Source organism: Diuraphis noxia, unplaced genomic scaffold (genome assembly GCF_037042655.1).
Source record: "Diuraphis noxia isolate RWA-SAM2 unplaced genomic scaffold, SU_Dnox_SAM2 contig0007, whole genome shotgun sequence".
NCBI classification, from domain to species: Eukaryota; Metazoa; Arthropoda; class Insecta; order Hemiptera; family Aphididae; genus Diuraphis; species Diuraphis noxia.
In genome coordinates this window covers 1090030-1108725 of record NW_028301717.1, presented here as the reverse complement: position 1 = coordinate 1108725, position 18696 = coordinate 1090030, and the positions used below count along the sequence as shown (strand labels likewise).

Here is an 18696-nt window from a genome sequence, read left to right as displayed (position 1 = left end):
TTCTCTTAATATTCTTTTAAAATACCAGATATATGATGTTTTATGTCCTTAAATATGCAAAATATTCTTTTAATATTAAAAAAAATTCAGTTTAAATTTATTTTGGCTAACAAAATAACCTACGATTAATTTTTATTAAAACCCAGAAATTTATTATTTATAAACAGAATTATTTGGTGAACATTATTATACCTATCAAAGTGCTGATAAACGTGAAATATATTCATTATATGCCGATATTATAAAAATATTCTCAAATATTCTCTAACGTGTTAAATATTCTCTAACCCATAAAATATGCTTTTTTATGCAAAATAAATTTTTTCCTATGAATTTTGTGTTTCATGAATCGTAAAGATTTCTCACTCCCATTTAACTGCATAGACTAGAAACAAATATGTAAAATCATAAAAATCCGACCTCTAGTAATAATGAATGTAAAACATAAAATATAAAATTAATGAAAATTGTATTGTAAACAAGTTGTTTGAACTCTAAAAATATTATTGTAACATAACCATATTGTACACAGATTGATTGATTTCTGTCTTTAAAAACATAAATCAATTTTTTAGAGGGGAGGTGCTATGGACTAGCGTCCCGCATTTTATATTTTACTGTCAACTAGGTACCAGCCGCATCAAGCTAGGGAAGGGTGCGATGAACTTTGTAAATGTAAAAGAGACAGCATTTCGTGGAAATCATTAACATTAGGGAAACACGAAATCATGTGGTCATACGACTATAAAAGATCATTGATAGGGGTACACAAGGTATACATCAATATAAAAGTTCCAAGAACCAATGTTATAATATCATAATATATATTTTTACATAATAATAATATAAATTATCGAGGTCTGCAGCTGCACGGGATGCACATTTGGCTTTCAAGTGGGTGAGTAACATTTCCGTCAGTCTAGATAATTATACCACATCCGTAAGAGCAGCGACAAGAACGAGTAGACTATGGGGAGTAGAGGGTAGCACTATATAAGGGACCCCGAAACGGCCTGTATTCAGACGCAACTCAACCAGACTAGCCAGAGCACCTTCACGCCAGTCTGTTCTTTAAATTAATTAAATTGGACTTAGAAAAATTCGAATAAATAATATTCTGAACTTAGAAAATATTCGAGTCAAACCGAATTCATTCTAGTCATTCAGAATACTTAACTTGTTAACTAAAATTCAGCTTTCATGTTTATAAATAAATATATGTTCTGTCAAAATAAATAATCAAATAATCTAACTAAGAAGAATTCCACGTTGTTAAATTAACTCAAGAGTCACCTTCCAAACATCATCCTTGACTACTGATACCTGTTGTAGGTGACGTGTTACTATACACTGTACCTACATCGAGTATTATTCAATAAATATCATTATTAATTTATTGGTATGTATCAAACAGAATATGATGTATAGTGTATACAATATATTATTGTAATAATAGGTATGGATTTCAAACATGACATTAATTGATTTATTTTTCCACGTCTACTTGTGGTATAAATGTTTTATGATCGATTTTGAAAATTTTTTTTTTCTTCACCGAGATACCCGTATATATGGGCTTTGAATTGAAACGATTTTTGTTTAATATTATATGGAAAACCAAAGGTCTGCCGAGGAAATTTCATATATCTAGTAGAAATCTAAATTTATTGTACTAACGCTGCTATGTCATTTAATATCTCAGAGAATTCCGGGTAAGCAGTGGCGTAATTTTGGTGTGTAAGTGTAGCATTTGCAACACCGAAAATATTCATATTGGTAAGTTTTTTAATTTTCACTAGAATATATTATTTATCATGTTATTATATACTATACATATAGTATATTGATTTATATTTTATATTATGAATTATGATAGTTTCAAAACCTGCTAAATATCATTTGTACATAACCAGTTCAGAATTACTTTTAGATAAAAGTTCAACAATATTTTATCGCCATTTTTTCGGAAACTTATGGAAATTTGTTTAATGACTCTTTTACACATTTTTTTGTATCAAATGATTGAGATCATCAAAGGACGTAATAAAAGGTTTGCAATACCGAAAAGGTAAAACACGATTCCGTACGATTTTACCTGATTTTTTCGTACGAAGTTTTAAGCGTTGTTACCAACTTTCATACCGGTGACCGGTATATGTATATTCCCAATAATATGAATATGACCAGGGTTAGGATTTTATAGCATTTGTATATTTCTTATGAGATGCTTAAATAATAACAGAGTAAACTAAAAATGTGTTTCATGATACAAATAACTCAAATTAAACATTTTATTTTGCTAAAATATGTCTTATTTTATGAAATTATATTTTTGTCAATCGAATTATCGAGTAAATTATAAATCTATAGATTAAGTAAATAGGCCGATTACGCCGACGCAATGCCGTACAATTACAGCAATAATATATAGGTATAATTTTTTGTTGATACTGTAAGATTTCCTTTTTTGTATATTTTTGCACATGACTATTCGAGTGAATTAGAAAAAGTTAGTAAATACATTGCGTTTTATCACTTTTATCGCTTTTACTATCTAACTTGATATCAAAAATAGTGGTCGCCGCTTATTGGACTCACGGTTAATTGACTCATTCGCCTATTAGACTCAAAACGACTGGTCCCGATTCACACATATACAAAAATTAAATAAATAAAGAAAATATGTACATACATTGAACAAACGTGTTATAAATAAGTCGGTATCTTTTAGATTACTTTCTTCACGATAAACCAAGCAGTCGTCAATGTCACTTAATACGACAGGTAGTGTATGAATAGACGTCGTTGTGTTCAATGTGTTGTCTGCGTTTATATTGTCCAAAATTTTTTATTTTTCGTGTTACAATGAACAAACGACGTGATTTGAGCGTGAAAGAAAAATTAGATATTCTTAAAAAATATGATGAGCTTCCGAAAATGAGCCAGCGATAAGCAGCATGTAAGTTAAACGTGTCTTAAAGTTTATTTACTAGATAGGATGCTGAAAGTCGATAGGAAATTGAAAATGCATCATCAGAAAATGTGAATTCAAATCGTAAAAGAAAAAGGGTCGGTAAAGAAGAAGAAGTTGAAAAAGCTTTGAAACAATAGTTCACAAAAGCCAGAGAAAAAGATGCCCGAGTTCCAGGACCACTGTTGCGCCAAAAAGCAGAATGTCTCGCGAAAAAATGGGTTAAGATGATTTTGTGGCAACAGAAGGTTGGTTTCACCGATGGAAGAAACGCGAAAACATTTCATTCGTTAAGCCACACGGGGAACATGGAGAAGCTGACTATGTAGGTGCACGGTAGTGGATTAATTCAGAATGGCCATCTCTTATTGCCAAATATCCTCCGTCATGTGTGTTCAATGCGGATGAAACTGGACTTAATTTCAGGGCATTACCTGAGCACACTTATGCTTACAACTTACGGGTTTTCAAGGGTGTTAAGAATCTACCGGTAGACTATACTGCAAACAGTAATGCATGGATGACAAAAGAAATTTTCACCGAATGGCTGACCAAGTGGGACAATGAATTTCGTCATGATGTTTTATTACTAGTCAATAACTGCACGGCTGATGTGGTTACAGTGAAATTCAAACATTTAGCCTACGAAGCGTGGAATATCGTCAGTAAAATCACAATACGTAATTTTTTCCGACACGGTGGTTTCATTCTCAGTCCAAAAGAAGTTGAAGCTCCTGTCGAAAGACCCACTGACCTATCAATTGAACTTTATAATGAATGGATAAATATTGTCGAAGAAGTCCAAACTACCGAACTCGTTACTGAGGAAGATATATGTGGTGAAATACAGTCAAAACAGCTAAAAAAGAATGTGGCTGGTGATAGCGACCAAGAGGAACCTGATGAGAAACCACCATTAACTAAACAAAATAAATGTGCTAGAAGTGCTTCAAATTTTACGTAGAGGGATTCAGCAAAGAGATGATTTTGACGTATTCGAGAAACATAAATCTTATGAAGATATGATTATGAAGTTGGTCGAAGAAGGGAAAATCCAATCAACATTAGATGGATTTTTAGCAAAAAAATTTAATTTATTTTATTAATTATGTATGTATTTTATTTATTTAATTTAATTTTTAATTGCGTATAGCTAGATTTTTATTTTTATACATACCTTGAATCTCAATACATATTTTTAAGTAAATACGTTTTTAAATTTAAGCATTTTTAAAACTTTTTGAGTCATTCGCCTTATTGATTCATCGACTCAAATTGTCGGGTCCCAAAGTGACTCCAATAAGCGGTGACCACTGTATAACGAAATATCGTTTTTTTACTATTAATTTTTTTTATTAACTACTAGCTGAACCCGTGCACTTCGTAGCCCGTTAAAAATCCTACCTCTTATATGTCTCAAACTGTGTGTTAAATTCGTTTCCTGTAATTCTGCTAGCAGTATACTTTTAAGCATATAGATAGATAACGGTTAAAATATACTTAAAATCTTACAACGATATTCAATTTAATTTATCATTATGTAATTTTATTTGTTTTATTGAGAACAGTCTATTATTTTATATTATATTATATTATTTATTAATACTAGGTAGGTATGAAATTAGTTTATTTGACTACGCTGCATACAATTTTATACGCAATCGTGTTATTGCCAAACCAAATTATGCCATTGCGTGTAGTTATCTCAACAAAATATGGGTAAGATAATCACACCTATATACAGGTAGTTCATATAATCTGTGATGATATTGTGACGTAAGCGTTTACAAATCATAATATAGGTCATAATCAAAATTGTTTGCTTACTTTTCAATCTTATTCAAATTGTTTTCCACAAAATTAAAGAAGCCGTGCAAGCTGGTCATAGAGCAAAACGTCTTAAATTCAAACATGGGCGATTCGGGCTTGTTATATTTTTGATGCACGAGATTATTTTCTTGATACGTCGGTGACTTTTCATCTTTGACGGCTCCGTACGGGAAATATGATCTCTACAAGTATAGATAAACATAATATTAGAATTAAAAATAAAATATTTAATAATTATATGTAAATAATGATACCTACCCATTAACAATAATAAAAACAAAAAGCGGGTAAGTGGATGTCGCTCTGCTGTACATTAGGGGGTGGGGTGGACCTCTGACTAGGGTAGGTTAAATTTGAATGCAATGATAGGACAGGTATCATTGTATACGAAAAACGATTCTGAACAGAGATGATATTTTAATGATATATTAATAGAGATATTCTATTTTGAAACAAATATTTTATTTTTCAATTAAGTCGTATTTTGCATAAGGCATGGTTAATCAATTTTTCCAAAAACATTGTATGTTGTTATCTTGATTGTTAATACCTTATATTATAATAGATACACATATACCTGGTTCGAGGATAAATTGTTATCGTTACGCGATTTCATAAAAACTTAAAACTCAAACGCTCGAAATATTTTTCCTATAATGATAATTTTCTCTTTAGCTATTTGAAGCAAAACTTATGGAAAACTTCAACAGTGTTGAATTTTTTAACCTATGATATAAATACAAACAATTTTATGAATTTTGAACTACAAAATAATTTGCAAATATTCATGGTTTTGACGAATTTTTGTCAATATTTGAACTTCAAATGCTAATAAAAAAATTTGTGCCTATGTATTCTTATAATTTTTTAATCACTATAAGAATAACTTATAAAAATCTTTGTATTCAATTTTCAAGCATTTTTGTTTGGCCAAAAAAATGTTATCGACACTACAAAAAAAAATTTTCAGAAAAATTGAAAATTTCAGTTGTCTATAAATATCTCAAAAAAAGTCAAAATATTTTGAAAATTAAATCATGTAAAGAAAATGCCAATCTAAATAACTGGTAAAACTTTCAAGTATCTACGATTTATACTTTTTGAATAATAACAAATATTTAAAATCGTTTGAGGATAAATCGTTTTCGTTACGCTATTTCGTAAAAATTTAAAATTCAAATGAACTTAAAATTTTTCCTAGTTTTGACAAACGGAGTAGTGGATAAACATTTTGCGAACCCCGTACCACTCCACTCTGCCAATCAAAATTTTAAATACTTATAACTCAAAAACTACTAGCCCTAAATTTGATTTTTATGAATCAAAATACTTAGAAAAATATTCTGATTTGGAATATGAAAAAGTAAAAACTTAAAAAATGATAAGGATAAAAAATATTAAAAAAAATATAATTTTTTAATAAAAATGTTGGTTTTTTAACAACTTGATACCGTGTAAAAAATTATTTTGAAAAAAGTAAATACTTTTCGAGATAATTAGTGTACCCACTTAAAAGAATCACCCTGTAGATTATTAAAAATTTTTAAATCTTTGATTTAAAAAGAAAAATTTTTATGCATTTCTAGTTTAAAATAATTTAAAAATTATCATGAATTTTTACGTATGTTGTCAAAATTCAAACTTTGAATGTTATAAAAAATTATTGTGACTATATATTTCTTTTATTTTTCAACTGCTTTTGTAAAAATATGTTAGGAACCTTGTATTTAATTTCAAATCTTAGATATAAAAGGAAATTTTTTATGAATTTCTAGCATAAAATAATTTACGAATTTTGGCGATTTTTACTATGTTGTCAAAATTCAAACTTTAAATGCTTATAAAAAAATTGTGACTACATATTATTTATTTTATTTTTCAACTGCTATAAATATTTTACTGCTTAAATAACTGGTAAAATTTTCAAGTATCTACGACTTATACTTTTTGAATTAACAAATGTTTAAAATCGTTTGAGGATAAATCGTTATCGTTGGGTAACGACTATTAGGAACACACGGAAAGTATTCGGCCGTCCGTATGATGGGAATGCGCGCGGTGCGGTGAGTCAGATGTTTGATAACATTATGATAATAAATAATTCGCAATTTTTCTCGAAACTAAAACAAATATTAAAAATTAAAAAATTAATGAAAATAAAAATTTTGAAACGTCAATATTTTCAGAAAAATAAACTCTACAAAATGGCTATCTTTAACTTTTTTAGAAATAATTAAATATAAAAAAATATTTTTTTTTAAACTTTTTTACCAAAACATAAAAATAAATTAAAATATGTATTAATTGTAGTTCTTATCCCCGTGAGTCTTATTACAAAATCAGAATTTCGATATCACCATTATTTCGGCAGATATCGCAATGGGTAAATCCACACGGGACGGGATCACCCGAGTTGCGTCCCGTAAAAAAGGTATACACGAATTGCGTTCCAAAAAATACAGGACGCAATTCGTATATTTAAATCAGGGGTTCTTAAATAACTAACAAAAATAAATAACAGTTATAAATATAATATAAGTCAATCAAATATAATAAACAAGTAAATAAACGTTAAATCGCTTAAATCCAATACAAATTAATATAGTCCATAATATAGGTAATAAATAAGTTAATTAATAAATAATAATAATAATGTTGTCAATAAAAATGTCAGTCAAAAATTAGGTTTATATTTATTAGATAAGCTTTTTACAAAATCTAACCTTGTTATTTTATTTTCATTTAATTTTTTGATTTGATTTTCAAAAAATAAAATATTGTTTCGGCGCGGTTTCCTATATTGACGTACAGAAATTAGCGAACTTCTTATTAACATAACACTATCGGTTTGCATTATCTTTAAAACATCTAAAAATATATAAATATTTGGATGGGAACTATTAAAAAAACTATTAAATTTTTTATGAAAAGACTCGCACGCGTTTGTCGTTCGCTGTAAACTTGAACTCTTTTCTGCCCATATTGATGGAGGGAAAAGTGATTCTTCTGAAATATAATTATTGACTAAATAGTCAGCGAAATCTACAACTTTAGAATCAACTGGTTGTATTTCTGATAATTCAAATGAAAAAAATCACCAACTTCCTCTGGACTCAAAAACGATAATCCAAAAATATATGATAGATAGTTTCCAACGTCTCCATTCAACCCATATTCTTTAGCTAAGCCCAGTTCTTGCATCTTTCGCCACCACGATTGTCCTAGGTGAAACCTGCACCCTTTTATAAGTGTTTCTGGCCAAATTTTCTGAATTGCCTTATGAATAGAAACTTCAAAGTCAACATAAATTATATCAATTTTAAATTCTGGACACACTTTTGAGCATTCTAAATCAATAGCTTTAAATGCTTCAGAGTAAGTAATTGTTTGTTTATCTTTTAATAAAAAATATACTAAAGGAACGTAATAATTGTTAAAAAGGCCGTGAACTGTAAATAATTGGCAAAAAAATTTTGTACAATATTCAAACGTGCCATCAACATACACTGTTTTAATTTTACTTAAAAACTCTAAATTTGATTTACATGTAAACATTACTATACCATTAATAGAATCATTTAAAAACAAAAAAGGTTCATTTTCGTTTGTAGTACAGTTAAAATATTCGTTGGCAATTTTGGTAGCTGTTCACTACGAGATCGATATAAATTATTTTTTATATAGCGAATATCGGTAATTGTTAATGTATTTTTAACACTGATATCAATACTTTCTTTTAAATGTCGATGCATTAGTTTAGCTGGTCTTTCATATAACTCTTGTGTACCTTTTCGTTTAAGAGAATTACTTACAATTTGCCGATTTATAATTGCTTCAGATAGTGCATCGTGGTTGTGGGCAGTATCGCTCACGTAGTAAGTAAAACATGATCATTCTCGTTAATTTTTAAATATGCTTTACACGTTTTCACCGTACATTTCCAACGTTGAATATTATTAGCCAAACATTTATGGAAACAGAACTTATAATTATCAATTATTTTCAAATGCTTTTGTTTTTCACTTATAATATTTTGCACTTCCATTCTAAATAATATATAAAAACTAAACAGTTATCACAGCTCACGTAGGTATACGAAAAACTAAAAACTGAGTAAGAACGAAGACCGAACTGCAGTAAAAGATATACTAAACACAACAATATTATTAATAGTAGATACTGTACCCACCTAATTAAACATTTTATATCAGCTTGGTAAATCCAAAACATTGCGAAACTAAATGCTATATAGTATATACACATACATATAATACTACGTATACAGTTAAACAGTCGCGTTTCACAAATTATTTTGTATTGTATTAAATACCTATCGACTTGATATTATTTTTATTTCGATAAGATACCATTATTACTATATACTATACTAATAATTGGATTTTATGGCTGGAGATATTATAGTAATAACTTATCTACACGACTGTCGAGTATCGACTTTAGCTAAAATAGTTGTATAAATGAATAAATTCAACAAAGTTGAAAAATCCCAAAAATTGCACTTAAAACTTTTAGATTTGAATTATACTATTAAAATAACTACTAAAAATATACCTCGGAGAACCCCTGAAAACGGAATAAAAATTCTACTACCTAACCAATATAGTGGGACGCAATTCATGTATACCTTTTTAACGGGACGCAACTAAGGTGCCCCGCACGGGACACACTGTATATCTAACTACAATACATTATACGTCTGCAGTAGACGTGTAATACAATCAAGTCGTATAAATAAGAAAAAGGGATGCTAGATCATGAGTCGTCAACTTTTTTCGTGTCAAGAGCCAAAAAAAAAACAAATATACATTTTTCATGGGTCACAATATTTGAGTGTACCTACCTACGTTATTTTAATTTAATCGAAAATGTGTAAGTACCTATAGTTTCATACTGAATTTAGTTCATAGATGTTGGGTGTAGGTAACTATTATTTAAAAAAGACATCCACAAATAAGGGTATTAATCCACCGTTTCCAATCCATGCCATTCTAGCTCGCAGTTTTGAACATAATATCCGTCTTTATACGAACTATATAAGTTTTATTTTCGGGCACTATAAAATCGCTACGACGGTCACATACCGCAAGGCCCTGCCCTACACTGTCGTCTTTTTGTACGAAGACATTTTTTTAGTCGCGGCAGTCGGTTAATTAAAGTAAGGAAAATCGTATCCCTCGTCTCTTAAATTATAGAATGTATCTTTACCTATACAGCAGTAAGCAATTCACATTAAATAGATAAGTATATAGATAACGCTTACAGCGCTGAATAATTATGTACCACACTATTAGTAGAAATTCGAAAACATAACGTACGGCTCTGAAATATTGGCTGAGCAGGTTCTCCAGCTGCTCGTTTTCGTTTTTTCTCGTGCTGTGCATTTTAGTTTCGACGGGGTGTCTTTTGCGTAACATAAAATAAATTCTATAGATACTAACTATGTGAAATAGTAAAAATACGTTTTTAACATTTGACGAGACTTCGACAAAAAGCGGATTAGCGTGTTTGATATTTTAAATTTCTAATACGAGTATATTCATGTATGTGCACGCATTAAATATTTAAACACACAATAATTTCAATTATATTATCCCCGAGGGTATTTCGATGGTTCGTATCGAACTGTATAGGAACGGCAACGGAATAATGGGAAAATTGGTTAACAAAATCAACAACATATTTCGATTAGTAATACGTTTTATTATTATTTAACAATTATTAGTGGTACTATAATTTATTTTAACAAACTGTATAATAAGGCACGCGATGTGTTTACCATCGTGAAATAATATCAATTTGTGCAGAACAGCATAACTGCATAAGGCATAACATTAACAATAATTGACAAAAACTGCCGTTGCCTATATAAAATAATATATTATGTATATTTAACAAAAATATTAATTTTTAAAATATATGTTTAAATCTAATATAAATTATTGAGTTTGTCAAAACTAAAATTAATCATAATAAGTTATATTAAAAACAAGTTAAGTATATAAAATGTAAGCTCATATTAATTCCTAATTACACCAAATGTATACTGTAACCAATCAATATTATATGGATAATTTTTCTCTCCATAAGTAATATAGTATTGAACAAACAAAATGTTTTGTGTGGATTTAATGAAAATATTTCATTCCCACTCAACTTTAGAATTTGTAGTTGGTTACTTTGACTTGAAACATTATAATAAACTTTTGATTAAATGTTATCTAATACAGCTATAGAATGTTGGATATACATGATATTATAACCACTTAATAAGAATATATACCTTGAGGCAAAAATCAATTAAAGTGTTGATATTACTTGCTGCATCTATAATAGACAACTTTAACAGGAACTTATAATATCTAGAGGGAGTGTATGTTAAATTTATTTAAATTGTACCAGTAAAATATCAATAAGAAAAACAGAGAAAAAAATTACTTGTTCAATTCTGAAATAGAAATACAGTGTTGTAACTAGGGATTATTTATTAAAAATATGAAATATTTAATAATTAATAATTAATTACTAATTACCTAATGTTAATAAATAGTCAACATCAAAGTCTTTATTAGTTTGCATAGTACAGAAAGCTCACGCTGGAATATTATAGTAGTCCAAAAGTATTGAATATTACACTGTAAAATTCTAACATTCATTATCTACATTTTTGAAAAAAAAATAGTACATTAATATTTGATTTCAACTTTGTTGTTTAATAAGTAATTATTATAAAAATAGAATAATGAACGTTCTAACAAAATTAAAATACAGTGAAAACTTTCTATAACAAATCTGAAGGGACCATGTGATTTCTTTCGTTATTGGGAGTTTTCATAAGAGAGAGTAATTAATAGGTTTTAAATCAAACCAACCGTTATAAGTTTACTAAATGTTATTTACATAATATAGAGTTTTCACTGTAAGTGTATTTTATAAATATAATTTTATATTATTTAATAATCACTTGAGATACACTGGTTTTGAAATAGATACTTTTCTGTATAAGTTAGTGCCCTATATTGTTAAGATTTCTTCTTCTTGATACGGTTTGTCCAGATGGCCGGCCCGTGTCGTAAATGAAAACTAAGTTTCTTGTTTCGTAATTAAGATCTTTATATTTCTATTTATAATATATATATATATACAATGCAGGGATGAGTAAAGCGTCGATTTCTGTCGACCAGACTTATATAAGTGGGTCGACACAATCGGGGACGCTTGGGTAGTAGTCGGGTAATTACCGGACTCTATCAATACAATATTTGGACATATGATTTTAGATTTGTTTAATTAAATATTGGGCTCGGGAGCCGGCCGTCGTCGGTACAAACTTAGGTAAGTGGTACCCCGACGACGAACCCGGCTCGGGAAGGTCAACTTAAATAAGTGCCCTGGGTGGTGAAAGTATTGGCCCTGAAAAGGGCCGTTTTATTGAAATCCGGACTGTTCTGTTGGCCGCGGCACTGATACACGCCGTGGAGCGGTGGTTGTGCTGGTGTTCGTCGGTCGGACGATGCTCGAAGCCGTGGAGCGGCGTATCGTCGTTGAGCTGCTAGTCTTGTTGTGTGGTCCGGGTCTTCGATTGTCTGAACTAAACTGGATCGTTGGTAGTGTAGACGGTTTAGAGGCTTGAAGTGGACTGCCTAGATTGTCGAAAGTGCCCGGTATTTATACCCTTTTCGACAATCTAGTCCGTCGTTGGTTGGTCCGCGTAAGTGCGTTTAGACGAATGAAAATCACACCGTTGAACGGGCATTCCTTTTCATCATGTGTGATTTTCACTCGTCACAACGCATCTTTTTCCCAATATTATTATTTGGTGGTCTTGAAACACCTTTTTATATCAACGGTTGTTTGTATCGTAACATTCTTTCACTATAGCACGGAAGAATTTTTTATTATTATCTTTTCATTTTATCCAAAATTGGAAGCACCATGTTAAAAGTTGACCTCTTTCCTGGATCCTCATTCAAACATATTTTAATAAGTTTGGTGATATGTGGCGAAATATCAGATGGAATAGACATTCTTAAACCCTCCAAAGCCACCTAAAAATAAAACTGATATAGTTAAGTATTTATAATACAGAAATAATAAAAACCATACCTTCATCCCTATTTCAATTGGCGATAAGGGAGAAAATGGAATTTCTCGAGTAGCTAATTCCCATAGAAGAATAGAAAAACTCCACATGTCGCAGCTTCAAAATTAGTATCAATTTGTTTTTTTTTTTGTAAAGCTAGAAATAACAAGAAACACAACTTAACAATTTTTATATATACTTGTATAACAATTAACAATATCATTATATTTAGGATACTTTAAATGTCACAAATATCTAATGGAAGAAAATTATATTAAATCCAAATATTTACCCTCTTGAGCCATCCATCCAGGATAGTATACCCTTGCCTTTTCTTAGAATGAAAATTTAGCATCTGCCATATTTATTCTGGCTGTAAGGTCCTCGTCAATCTATGGATTAATAATAATAAGCACACATGAATTTAATTAAACAAAAATCTTAAAATTAAATATACCATTATATGATGACTATTAAGATGAAATTGTGGTATAATCCTTTCTAAACTATGCAAAAACGCCATATCCCTAGAAATATCTACTGCGAATCTAAGTGCTAAGGCTGTGTCCACTGTAACTGTCGCTTCTTCATGCAATAAAGTATGGAGCGAGCCCCAAGGCATATACTGACTAATAACCTCCAAATTAGGAGGGGAGTTACAACATCCAATCACTGGCAACACATTTGGGTGTGAGAATATTCTACAAACAAAAGGAAAATTAATTTATTAAAATAATTGTATGAAAATAAACATTCAATTTGAAAATTATTACCTCAGTTTTGGGAATTCTTCATTAAAATCTCTGGAAATTCGAGGAGTACATTGTCGAACGGTCAACACTTTGGCAACAATGTCATTCTTCTGCCAATGGCCACGCCATGTTTCTCCACTGGGTGAAGTAGCCATTTTTGTGTGCAAGTAAAGATCACTCAAGTTTATTCCTTTATGTCGTGATAATGTAGCATCTCCTAAACAATTTATAAAATAATTGAATATAAATTTAATAAATTATTCGTGTAAATTTACAATGATAATATAAAATAAATGAAACTTTGAATACATCAAAAGTAACAGATGATTCCTGAATAAGTTTTGTAATAATGATCTATACTATATTAAAAAAATCATCAGCAAAATAAATATGGGTAAACTAAGTTTAACACATAACTTATTTTAAATTTATAACAGTAAATAAATATGTTGTACTTAAAAATATTGTGATAATAAATTAACTTACTGCTTCTCCTTTTCAAACCTAACCAACTTTGATCCTTAAAATTGATTTAAGTAAGATCTTGTCCAGATTGCAAGGCTAAATCTGTAATAAATTTGTTTTTACTTTTTAATGTTATCAGTTAAGATAGTAAGAAAAATGCATTTACCAACAATAGTACTCAATAACTTTTAAATGTTTTAAAATTGGTCCTTTTCCCTTGTCTAGCGGAGTGTCTCCGTCTTTATTAGCCAAAGCAGCCAATGCACCATTTTCAATAAGTTCTTCGGCTATTGCTTCATAGCCCCAGAAGCAAGCGTAGTGTAATGGAGTGTTACCGTATTCGTTTGTAAAATGAATGTCTGCTCGGTTTTTCAACAACTAAAACACGAAGAAACACTACCTTAGCTATTATACTTCATATCAATATCAAACATAGAAACTTGTAGACGCAACAAAATAGTTAGACACACACCAGATGAACGATTTCATGGTGACCATGGGCCGTGGCCAAGTGCAGAGGTGTATCATTCTATCGATTCATAGAATTTATGCGGGCGCCCCTCTGCACCAGCATCTCGACGATCTTCAGATGGCCTTCTTTGGCAGCCCAGTGCAACGGACTGAATCCGTGATCGTCCCTAGAAACGTACAGCAAAGAGTAAAAATGTCTGATGATCATCACATTCCTCCCACCTTACCGCAGAGGAATGTTCAACATTTAACTCACCCGTGGTTCATGTCGTGTTCAGTATCATCGAGCCAAACCCGCACTTGCATGGTGATGCCTTCACGGCACCACTGGAATATGTCTTCCATCGATTATATGAACGAAACCTCTGGACACACGGACAGAAATCGAACCAGGAAATTGGCCTAGATTGGTGTGAATGGCCAGGCAGATGCTGGGAATCCTACGCACTGTGACTGTAATACTGTAATGCTTATTTACTGCTGTCTGCTGCAGCTACGCGGACAAACACTCCATATTTGGCAATACCAAAATAAACAGTGTTGTCTCGACCAACGGCAGCTGTTTAAAGCAAAGGCACTGATAACGAGATGACCGTTTAATAGATTATTAATCAAAATAATAATAAAAATATTATGAGTTATGACATATTTATTTGCTGCTGATTTTTGTATTTTGTGTGCGAAACGCTGTTGCTTATAAAGCAGACAGCAGACAGCAGCAGCCCGCTTAGGTTGGCTCAGTTGGCTGTTTTCTCCGTCACCAATAACTCTTAATTCATTATTCCTAAAATAACTAAAAATATTATAGTGAGATTGTGCGAATACCTATATCCTTCAGTCTACATATTTTCTACAAGCAACATTACAATTATTCTCTATTGTGTTATGGTTTTTACGCACAACACAAAATAAACGTACGCACCAATTTTATATTAAATAATGAATGTACGAGTATTTATTTAAATCAAATTAAAAGTTTCTGTAAAGTTTCGAATTTTCTGTGATTTGGGAATCAGTTCAGTTTGACAATAAAAATGAAGATAATAATAAAAGAAAATACACTACACTTTGGTGTCTTCCTGAATACCATTAGACTGTTCTGCTTCTGGTATTTTAGGGTTATATATTTTTGTGACATTTTTTCTTAATTTAAAACTTAATGTAATATTGTTAATATTGTTAGTGTTAAAATAATACAAATGATAATACCATAAATTTCAATGTTGAAAAGTAACGAAGGCTCCTTTACGGTATGTTAAAGTTTATTTAACTCAACTGCTTTATTAGTTAGTTGGTTCAAATTTTGAATTAAGATTTTATTAGTGAGGTTCTGAGGAATAATTGTTCTGACCATGTCTGAAAACGTGCGTAACGGTTAATTCCTAGCATTTTCTGGTATAATATCTGAATCAATATCCCTACTAGCTTTATTATTAGAAATTAATATAGTTTCTGAAATTAATTCTGCAAGATGGGAGTATAGTTATTCTGCCTACTCCCTCAATTTTGATCTTGGAATTTTCTATTGATTTTGTGCAAGTGATGGTACCTACTTCCGGTTGGGTATAATAGATCCATGAGTTAATTTGCTCCAACTGATGCCATATAGGGGTTGTTAAGGAAATGAATTTGAATTTGCAATGGTCTGGGTCAAATTGGTTATTGACTAGTAATGAAACTACACATTATCGCTCCTGCACAATGTTGGATATGCTGATTACCTCTACAAAGTTTATAGGGTTTTAATGTTATACATTCTTCCCACTTTTCTTTATCTAAAGTGATAAAGTTTTCGTTGTCTCTGGTCACACCTAAATAATCCATTTCAGGATCGACTAAGAAAATGGTTCGTTCGCTGTGGGGTATGGGTAAAGGAATTGGATGATATATGTTATATTCTTCACTGGAAATTAGTGGAATTTCTATTACATAGATAAGATAACTTATCTTTAAAGAATATAGTTTTTTCAGAGATTCTGAGAATATCATTAAGAGATTCTGTATTTACTTCCAACGGAAAAGTATTTCCAATTGGCAAGTCTACCTTAATTTCAAGAAGTTCTTTAATAATGTGCTGTGGAGTAAATACGCTAGTGTGGATTTTACCATCTAAGGCTGTGTTTATTATGGATATAAGGTTCTGTGTTTCGTAAGCGTATTTGTTAAATACTAGTTCAAATAACAATGCTTGTTCCAATACCTTGGTGCGGAACGTCAATTTGTTAAGGTTTTGAATAGTATTGTCTATTTGTGCTTGCAAGTACTGGAGGTTTTGTTCCAACTTTTGTTGTTGAAATTCCAATTGTTGTGTAGAATGATTTGCTTCTGCTTGTAAGAATCTGATATTTTCCGGAATATTGCTTTTGCTGGATACTTTGTTTCTGTTTAGTTCTGATATCTGATTTAGAATTAATTCAACGTCAATCTTCGAGCATACACCATACAGAACGTTGGCCATACGTCTGAAGGCTTGCCCCAATCCTCTTCGAACCTTATTATCATCATTGCCAATCGCTAACATTAGACTTCTGTGATTAGCATCGATCTCGTTTAAATATGGCAAAGTCGCTCTAGAAAATTGTTGTATAAACAGAGAGCAAATCTCTTCAATTTCCACGCTACCAAATTTGTTTTGCATATTTTTGCAGATGGTCATGGTTGCTTCATAGTGGTGCATGATGACATTGTATTTGGAAATTAGTGATTGTACATCCAAGGAGACTACTAATTTCCAACTAACATGTGATAATCTGGCTACTCCTTGTGACTCATAATAGATCCCTTGTTGGTTCTTGTATGAAGTTGAATTGAATACTCGGTGATTATTATCGGAGTCCAATCCATGGGGTAAAGTGTCTGTGTTTCTTATTGAAATTAGGCTGAGTCTGAAACATAGTTAGACTCTTTCATGAAATTGTTTTAAAAGGTTCCGGTGTACCTTCACAGGTTTGTTTTTCTTAAGTATCGTGACGATGGGGTAAGGACCTAACCATTTTGGTGTTAATTTTCCTTAACGGGCTTTGTCTTGTATCAGGACTCTATCGCCTTCGACAAGGTTTAGAGGTGCTATTGATTTATCATAACGCTCTTTAGATTTGTGTTTACTTTCCAATAGCTCTGCTCTCGCTAATTTATGAGCTTCCTGCATTTGTTTCTTCATTTCAAAGTGATAGTCTTCATAATTGTATTGAGGTTCTGGGTCTCGAGTGAACGAATGAGGAACTGTTATCTCATTTCCATAAACTAATTGGTATGGTTGAAATTTGGTTGCAGTATGTACCGTTGAGTTGTGACAGAACATCGCAAACGGAACATAAGTGTCCCAGTTTTGAGGATCTTTGTCGACAAAACTTCGTAAGTAGTCCCCTAATGTTCTGTGGCTACGCTCTAGAGAGACATTACTTTGAGAATGATATGGAGTAGTTGAAGTTTGTTTGATCTTAAGAAGTTGACAAACTTCTTTAAATACGTGACTCAGAAATTCTGTTCCACAGTCGGTGACAAGACTCTTTGGAAGTCCATGTAAGCACACAAATTGGGTTACAAAATGGTATGCTACAGTGTTTGCTTCATGATTCATCATAGGAACTGCGCATGCGAATTTAGAAAGATCATCTTGAAGAGTTAAGATGAACATATGTATTTCCTTTATGAGATTGAGGAAATGGTCCTACAATATCCATGAAGACTTTCTCAAATGGTCTGGAAGATGTGGTGGTTATAACCATTGGTTCTTTGACTGATCGATTTGGAATTTTATTACGTTGGCAAGTCTCACAGGAAAGGACATATGTTTTGATCATCTGCCTCATTCCCTTCCAATGATGCTGCTGTGATATTCGTTGGAATGTCCGATTTATTCCTTGATGTCCCCCCAAGGGAGTCTCGTGGAATTCTCGAATAATCTGTAACTGGTCATCTTTCGATAACTGTTCTGGTGTTATAATTTTTATCTCCCAATTTTGAAATATGTAGTATAGCATGGTCTGTATGGTTTTCCCATTTGATTCCGTCCCGATCAATCACTAGGCACGGACACGCAAGTCGCGTTATTTTCCGCTCTTGGCAAATTTTTTTGAGATTCTGAAGGCTTTGAAAAATATCTG

At 31.2% G+C, this 18696-nt stretch overlaps 1 protein-coding gene and 2 pseudogenes across 1 annotated transcript in view; all 3 read right to left on the bottom strand.

The window, feature by feature from the left end:
* The window catches only part of LOC149054363 (pickpocket protein 28-like), a 37239-nt gene extending 26989 nt beyond the window's left edge, over positions 1-10250 (bottom strand). Inside the window, exons 1-2 of the mRNA XM_089230348.1 lie at positions 10138-10250; positions 4799-4983 (exon numbers count right to left, since the gene is read on the bottom strand). Of these exons, the coding sequence (XP_089086474.1) occupies positions 4799-4983; positions 10138-10236 (284 nt within the window). The 5' untranslated portion in view covers positions 10237-10250. The remainder of the gene's footprint in view (positions 1-4798; positions 4984-10137) is intronic.
* Positions 10251-12079: 1829 nt separating this feature from the next.
* On the bottom strand, positions 12080-14935 carry LOC107168719 (scaffold protein ILK-like; annotated as a pseudogene).
* Positions 14936-15651: 716 nt separating this feature from the next.
* On the bottom strand, positions 15652-17479 carry LOC149054362 (uncharacterized; annotated as a pseudogene).
* Between the last annotated feature and the right edge of the window lie 1217 nt (positions 17480-18696).